The sequence below is a fragment of the Taudactylus pleione genome, unplaced genomic scaffold (assembly GCF_031769625.1).
Source record: "Taudactylus pleione unplaced genomic scaffold, aTauple2 ptg000041l, whole genome shotgun sequence".
Lineage (NCBI taxonomy): Eukaryota > Metazoa > Chordata > Amphibia > Anura > Myobatrachidae > Taudactylus > Taudactylus pleione.
In genome coordinates, this window is record NW_028284443.1 from 60,392,011 (window position 1) to 60,400,605 (window position 8,595).

At 38.0% G+C, this 8,595-nt stretch overlaps 1 protein-coding gene across 2 annotated transcripts; it reads right to left on the minus strand.

Moving 5' to 3' along the window:
- Positions 1-3,296: 3,296 nt before the first annotated feature.
- LOC148538214 (uncharacterized) lies at positions 3,297-5,136 on the minus strand. Of its 2 annotated transcripts, none has more exons than XM_088457126.1 (3): positions 5,065-5,136; positions 3,884-4,034; positions 3,297-3,738 (listed from the first exon to the last, which is right to left on the minus strand). In XM_088457126.1, the coding sequence occupies exons 1-3, from the start codon at positions 5,091-5,093 to the stop codon at positions 3,574-3,576; spliced, it is 345 nt and encodes a 114-aa protein (XP_088313252.1). In that variant the 5' UTR covers positions 5,094-5,136; the 3' UTR covers positions 3,297-3,573. The 2 variants fall into 2 exon arrangements, with proteins under 2 accessions (XP_088313252.1, XP_088313246.1); XM_088457120.1 differs by having other exon boundaries at positions 3,884-4,037; positions 5,065-5,102.
- Between the last annotated feature and the right edge of the window lie 3,459 nt (positions 5,137-8,595).

Below are 8,595 nucleotides of genomic sequence, written 5' to 3' on the forward strand. Positions count from 1 at the left end.
CAACAAAACTGGGTAGAATTAGAACTATAACCACAAGACTAACAATTCACAACTTCCATTGAATCAAACACATGATTCAATGGGGAGACGTGGAGCACATGGAATTTCCTTTGTTTACCTCACATGGAGGTAGCCATCTTTAACAAACTGCAGACTAATCTTCCACACGGTAATTACTTCTGACCATTCAAAGCTGTTATTAATTCAACTTCCATAATATAACACTGATACCAGCCTATGATTACATTCATGAGTATACAACACATACCAAGCCTATCTCTCCCAAGCAGTGCTATTGTTCAAGCACATGGGAAGGCCCTAACACATCAAACCAGTGGATCTAAAACAATTATATCAAGCAGCATCAATCATTACAAATATTACAAAACTCTATAAGCAATCCCTTTCCTGCATGCTGATAAATGAACAGACTATTGTACACTACAGTGTAGATGAAAAGTACAGATTAGATCACATTATATCCTCCACTGTATGCTAACACAGCCTTATGAATTCCCTTAATAAACTACAAACTTATTACATACAATCTAGATAAGCTATGAACAGGACAACACAAACTAGTTACAGATATCATATAGGCTAACCACTGAACAGTTTACTTAGCCATTATGAGTAGATATCTACAGGCGTCCTGAGGAATGAAGCTGCATTTTCACCTCCTTCTGGGCAGGGGGGGGGGGGGGGGAGTCTGCTCTGCCTGTGTCTCCTTGCAAGAATGTGTGCTCCCAGTGTGTCCCTGTAAGAGTGTCCAATAGTGCATGACATCCTTCTCCCCATCACCTGTGAGGTCATCAGAAAGGGAGTATCCTATTGGTTACTTGAAACTACTGCTAATTTGGGCTATGGCTATTGTTCTAAGCTTTCCTGTGTGAAGCTAGCCATGTGAGAACTCTGGCTAAATGTAAACAACTGCTAATTAGATTGCAGTTTCAGTTAGCCATCCCTATTGATTGAACTGGAATAACCAGTTCTCTGGACAAAATGCAAACAGGCAAACACAATCTCATTGTCCTTTGATAAGGGTTATAGCAGCATTCAATAGTTTCTTAGTAATCTGTTACAGGGCATTTATTGGACAATTTCAAATGGAAACAAATGGTCTCCAACCTCGCTTTGCATCCCCCTTTCCCCCCTCATGCAAATCTAAGCTGCTAACATCACAAAGTACATTTTAATGTTTTAAATCTCTACAGTCCATAAGTTGAGAATGCATGTTGCGATCTTCACCCTGATTGTACCGGAAAACTGTTGAGAAAGTGCACATCAGTATAACACCAAACATGGCTAACTTATCATGTATTAAACCTTATATACCAAATAGTCTTTATTTCACAGCATTTGTAATAAATGAATAAACTTGAATCTTATACTTAAAGCTTATGGAACCTTTTATATGAATACGTAATGTGTAAGTATTCGGGGTTTGATAGAAAGACACTAGTTAACTTGGGGCAGATGCGTACACATAAGGCTAATTAACAGCATTTTCATACTGGATCTTATGCTTTCGCTAATGTGTGACTAGTTATCAGCGCAATTGTGCGTATTTATGTGTGTATGAGAAATGGTGAAAAGATGCATAAGCATGATGCTAATAGTAACATCGCCATATGTACTTAACTGTGAGTTTAGCTAAAATGGCGCTGGGTGGCCATTCGCAAAATGGCATCTTGCGATCAGTCGCGGGATGGTGTCGTTACGATCTAATTTTAAGCTGATCTTGTCTCAGCCAATTATCCTGCTTCAACAGTGTGATAGGAATATATAGTGTTAGGTAAGTGCAGAAAACTTATACAGCTTGCCCGAATAATTGGGGATGAGGATCATCTATGACGCGACAAGGTAAGCTAGTTTAGAATTTTGCAACAATGCATAAGAAATGCCTGCAAGTGGTGGTGTCTGCACTCAGGCCTGAAATATTGGGGCTGACTAGAGAGAGTAAGTTGTAATTGTCTGACCAGAGACACCAGGAGACATAGGCCCTGTTAGAATATGTACTAGTAAACAATTAAAGGATACAGTGCCATCATTTTCTGTAAAACCTTCCCACATTGTGACTCTAGCTGCTGTGGGAAGAATTCTATCAAAAGTGTCCCTTGTTGAGCTAGGAACCAATCTAGCTCAACCAGGGACACTTTTGATGCCTAAAAAGTATATCTCCCATGAGGGTGTGTGTTAGGTTGCCAGTAGACAGAATAATGCATATTACAGTGTGCACACAAAATATGGACACAATGCAACTCTATACAGTACACAGAGCAATAGGTGAAAATTCCAAAATTATGTGTAAGACCTTTCCCTATTGTTGGTATGTTTGATAAGGAGATTTAGCAAAATGGTAATATTATAGTCTGCAGATTAAAATATAGAAACAAAGGTTGAAGCAAATAGAATGTTTAGATATGTGGCAATGGGAAGGTGAAGAATGGAGAATTAGAATAATTACTGAGAAATGCAAATCTATAGTATGTCCACTATACTCAATGCACCACCACCACCGTATCTCACCAAGAGTGTTAAATTGTACCCTATAATATCTCAAATTGTCAGAAACTAAAGTGAAGAAAAGAAGATAATACCTACTTCATGGCTGCTACTGCCCATGTGCTGTAACATCCAAAGATGGCTGACCAGTTTATTTGCAAAGAATAAGTAGGTTGACCCCCATGATGCGGGCATATCTGGATTAGGTACACAAAAGATGGTTGCATGCAGAAAATTGTTTAAAGTAACAGAAGCTTTAGAAACACTTGTTCCCAAACCAGAAAGCACAAAATAGTGGAGTTACACCCAGTGCATACTATAGCTTTTCCTAATGATTGGGCTTATAAGGATGAGGTGGTACCAGTTAGGAATGTGGCCATGTATTGTCACTGGAGAAGGGTAGAGCTCCAGACTAAAATTTCAGATTTTCCAAACCTTAGCATAGATTTTATGAAATGCCAGAAATTCAATAGCCTACCAACATAGATTGGTATATATTCTTACGGATTTGATTTCCTGAAGTTACTGATGTTCACAAATTTATTAAAGAAGCTAATTTAGAGGAATACATTACAATGACTGATGAAAATTAATCAAATTAATACAGAATGTATAATTATTCAATTACATGAAAATATATGCTAACATATATAATATAATTCAGGCACAATAAAAGAATCCTCTGTGCATTGTCAGTATCTATACTATATCATATGAGCTGCTCCTAATCCTGGTCTTATCTGTTAGTCCCACCTACAGTACTGATAAATTATAAACAGTCTGGATTCACTTTTTCTTTTTAAGCAGATTCAATATATTACATGACACATGTACATAATTAACATAACATGACTGTCCAGACAAAGATTGCTTACACATGAAATTTATTCAAATTTAATAAAATAATAAAACTCACAATATTATATAATATATAATCTGAATGAGAGATTCACCTCTGCAGTAGGTGTTCCAAATTTGCATAAATGCTGACAATTCCAATAGTAATAACCATGGTATACTATTGCTCCAAAACTCTGGCATACAGGTGATTCTAAAAATTCTGGGTCTCTAGTGGACCATTTCATCAAAAGTAGGTTGGAGTTTAATAGCACTGGAAATAATAAAACTCTCAGAGTCTTCCACACAGAAATGATTAGTGGTAGTATTGAACTGGAGCTTGTGTCTGTATATTAGGTCCTGTACTTTAGTGTCCTTCTCATAGCAGACAGTCTCCTAAATACAAAGAAACAGGCTTATTGATATTGGCATAAGTCCATTCTAGCACATTTCAGCCTTGGTGACACAGTTTAAAGCCCACATACATACAAAGAGCAGCAGTCAATCATTCCCAGATAATATAAGAACATTGGTAGCTTACCACCACCCAGCTTGTGGAATCAAGCAGCAGTCTGTAACTCTGTGTTGGACACAGCTGAGCAGTTACCCATGGATTGACTTTTATTCTCCTTGCTGCTGCAGTGATTGTTCCAAGGCACATGTTCTTGTCCAGAGCACTATTAGAAAGTTTCCTACTGATTAAGCAAACAACCAGTTTGAAGAGAAGGGAGACCTTAATTATGTACATCGAAGTAATGTAAAATATTGCATCTGCTTAAAAAGACAAGTAAATCCAGACTGTTTTAAAATTATTAAATTAGCCACTGCCTTTCCAGTAATTAGGGACTGTCATAAAATATTTACAACAAGAAAAAGGGAGCATGAGGGGACAGCTGGGTTTTTTCATTAGGGCTTTAGATGAAAAATCTAGTTATGTGGGAATTGCTGGCATTGGGATTAATGCACACCACAGGGTAGTAAAGTAATTGTGGTAATATTGATGGATGGACTTAAAGATGCCCTTAAGGTCCGAATCCAGACATCTCATCTAATCTGGAGCCGAATCACTGTGGATTTCCTTAAGAAATCTGAGGTTAATAACAACAAATATGTAATTAAGAAAAAAGAGCAAAAAGTGGAAAACTTATGGCGATAAGAATCTCAGCACTAAAGCTAAAGTGACCACAATTTCTGTTGGGTAACACATATAATACCATATGCAATCATAGACCCATAGGTGTATGCTATGCATGTAGAAAACACATGATACACAGCCAACTACTGTGCACATCGACATCTAAAAAGGAGATACTGTGACATGCACACATATACACATAGGATGATTGGAGGTCATACAATTTGATTATAATGGGGCTTTACTCAGTGCAGACTTTAGCAAAGTTGATGAACACATTTTTGTGTGCAGCTGCAATATAATGCAATTGAACAAGTATGAGAGCACATTATGACTGATTCTGTGCATGGACATGATCAGGGGAGATTTGGTCAATGATGATCAAGAAAATTCCATAAGCTACTACTAGTGCAGTTAATTAGTAGAACTGAAAAGGAGCCAAATGTGGAATTAGCATTGGTGGGAGTAAACAAACTTCCTTGGTCGATATGGGAGCAGCCATATGTTTATTAACCTTTCCCTTGTATTTCTCTCTTATCAGGGAAGCAATTTCAGCTGTGGATGTAACAGGTAAGGAAAACCATTACCGTTTGACTGCATCAGCTAGATCTACCATTGGGCCATTCCAGACCAAACACACTTTTGTCTTTGCAGCAACAGCTCCTAGTAACATTTTGGCTGAGATTTGTTGTGCAAATAGGGATGCATTATATGCTGTAATCCTGAAGGAGTGATTTTAGATATTCCAGAAAATAATGCCCAGGAAGTGCAGGATTTATTGATGATTCCACAAAGATTAATTGGACATCTTCCTTTTGTAGATTTAGGGGTAAATTTACTAAAGTGAGAGTTTTTAGAAGTGAGTTTTAAAAGTGATGTTGCCCATAGCAACCAATCAGATTCTACTTAGCATTTAAATAGCACCTTCTAGAAGATGATAGCTAGAATCTGGTTGCTATGGGCAACATCACTTTTAAAACTCACTTCTAAAAACTCTCACTTTAGTAAATTTACCCATTAGTGTAGTTTTAATTGAAGGTAGAATAAATTCTATCCCAAATAACCAGTTCCCTATGGACTAATGATTTACAAGACGCTAAATTGATGGTAAATATAGCTCATGTTATTGTCCAATTAAAAGAAGGAAGTCAAGCACCAAAACTACTTCAATAACCTTTGATCCGGTATTTGAAATTGTGGTTTTTCTGATTAATGAAAGCCTGTTACAATAAGGTTTTTCAATATGTGGTATTGGCACAGCAAATAGTCCCATTATCACTGGCAAAACTAATGGGGTGAGAAGCTATAGACTAGCTTAGTATTTATGTGGGATTAACAAATTATTTGAGTGCCAATTACCTGCAGCACCCAATCCAGCTGTCATTCTGATGCAAATCTAGCCTTCTGCCACCAATTTCACTGCATTTGACCTATGTTCTGCTTTCATTTCTGTTCCTCTTTGCAGTCTTTTCATATTGGCAAAGAAGGGATTATTTGCACAGGATTCAATCACATAATATTCTTGTCACTGTGAACCCAGGTTATGCATGATATTTTATAATACCATCAATTTACTATGATTATGGATAGTGCTTCCGAGAAAAAAATTATATCAGATATGAAAAAGGGAAATGTTCTATTATGGGGAACACTTATACACAATTATTGATATACAGCTGTGTACTCATACATCTAGCTTCAATATGACATACAGTGCAACTTGCCTGGTGTGAGTGAACCATCAGGTCCTGTGCAAACACTTGTATATCTGTCTGCGGCTGAGACTGTATATGAAGCACACATAACTTGGAATGAAAAAAGCTGTGTCCGCTACACAGTAGCACTTTGTACACAGACTCAGGGACTAATTTTCACACAGATATAGATATGCTGCATAAGAAATTAAACAGCACAGTCTGCTGGTGCATCCATGTCGAATCCAATTGTGACTTATACCCCTTTTCCACCTAAATTCCGGGTCTGACCCGGAGTTGGAACAAAGTTCCTATCTGGATAAGACCCGGAATTTTGCAGGCGCCGACTCGGGATATTCCTGAGTCAGCGCCGCTCACACCGCAGTCAGGTCTGCATAGACCCGGCTTTTGCGGAGTGAAAGTGGTCGCTCGGAGATGACGTCATCTCCGAGCGCCACTGAAGCCGGACCAATCGGCCGGCTAGCAGCGCACTCCAGGTCGCCCGTGTTAAACCCTGCTAGTTACCTGGGTTGGATTGCCAGGTCACTCAATCCGGCGATTCAACTCTCTTCCCTTTTACACCAGGGAGCTACCCGGGTTAACCCTTCAAAAACCCGGGTTTTAGCTCTGGTGTAAAAGGGGTATAACAGGGCAATTCAATTTGGAGCAAAAAGTCAGTTTTTGCGATAATTTTGCACCGATGACGTCATTTTCGCTGGTTTTGGTTTTACACCGTATTCAATTTCAAAGACTTTTCGCAGGTTCAAAAAGTCTTTGAAAAAAAATATAGGTGGCGAAAAAAAGTGCAGAATTGGGGTTTAGGGGTGCATGCTTAAAAAAAAAATAGCCTGCATCACTGGGAATGTCATTTTAAAATAAAATGTGTCAAAAAAAGTTTTTTTAAAAAAATTGGGACACCCCAAAAAAATTATTGAAAATTTGGGGTGAAAAAAAAAATGGGAAAAAATTGTTTAAAAATAGGGAAATAGGTTCAGGGTTATTCTGCAAGTATGCGGCAGGTGTTTTCTAGAATAGGCTATTAGCGGCAGGTGCATATTTGCAGAATTTTAAAATAAAGACTTTAGGGACTTAAAAATATGCTAGTACCCATTTTCATGTACCCCAAATTTGATGGGACCACTTAAAAAAATGAAAAAAAAAAACCTAAGTGCTCTTCTGCATCACTTCTTCAATGTCGGGAAAAAAACACCTGCAGCCGCTATTTAAATCCCCGACTTTCATTTGCAGGCTAAAACGGGGCTACCCATAGTGATCTCCCATGTTTTTACAGTTTTAGGGGGGGGTCCCACAATTTATTCCAGGTACATTTTGTTTTTTTTGTCGATCCTACTTCGCCGGGTCCCGTTTTCGTAGCTTTCAAATTGAATACGGGGATAAAGCGGGCGCGCACCCGATACTTTCTCCCAGGAAAATCTTCGATGTGGAACGAAAAGTCCAGCACGAACTTTTCGCTCCCATATTGAATACTCCTGTTTGACTCAGTTTTGGCAAAAAAGATACAAATAAGATGCCCAGCACTAGCAGAGTCTCACAGGTTTTTCCAAACCAGATCTATTCCCAATAAGATAAAACAACAGGATCATTTATAGCCTATAAATAAGCTGTCTGAGGGTATTACTGGTTACATATACTGTGGAGTTTTAAGGATAATTGGAATTATAATCTCAATAGCTGCTTAATTTAGGGTTAGGATACTACCCCTATCATATATAAATTCCTCTATCCAATTTATATAATAATTATTATTACCACTTATTATCTGGAAGCTTCTAATTGTGAATAGAAGCATATGTTGGTGTGTTTTCCTGTCTGCATTAAAATACCAGTATATTTCCATTAGGCATATGTACTTTACATTCAAACACAAATTCCTTATATGATGTCACAAATAATTGCCTTTTGTTTAGTGGTATATGTAGTTTTTTGATGATCTTTAGATGAATATTTGCATCATTCATTTATATTTGTATGTAGTTCTTATTTTATTATTAGCAACATTATGGTCAAATAAATGTATGCAGGTAGCATCTGCTACTAATTGCATCATTGAGCACAGTGCAGTCTAATAGGTTACAGCTGTATTGTTCTAACAGTTGCAGACATGCTGTCTCCCACTTCTGCAATCTATTAGTCAAATGAACTTTCAAGTCTGCATGCTGCTACTTTTTTAGTGTGAAATCTCCTTCTACAGCTATTGTTCCGTGTACCACATTTACACTAAGGGCCTGATTCAGACTCACTCGCAAGCGTTATGTGCTCATAAGCGGGTCAATGGTGGGGCATTGCACACGCGTGCCATGCGCAATGCACATGTGCAAACCCTGGAGTGAGAGAGAAATTCTCACCGACAGCTCACCCCATTTTGTAGACGGAGTGGCTGGACAAATGGAAGCAATCCTGAAG

Bases quoted from the DNA above. Each gene is read 5' to 3' on its own strand.
- LOC148538214 (XM_088457120.1), bottom strand. From the start codon at position 5,093: ATGGTAGATCTAGCTGATGCAGTCAAACG. The intron at 4,038-5,064 runs GTAATGGTTTTC...TTGCTTAATCAG, and splicing joins CTAGCTGATGCAGTCAAACG to TAGGAAACTTTCTAATAGTG. The intron at 3,739-3,883 runs GTAAGCTACCAA...CTTTGTATTTAG, and splicing joins ATTCCACAAGCTGGGTGGTG to GAGACTGTCTGCTATGAGAA.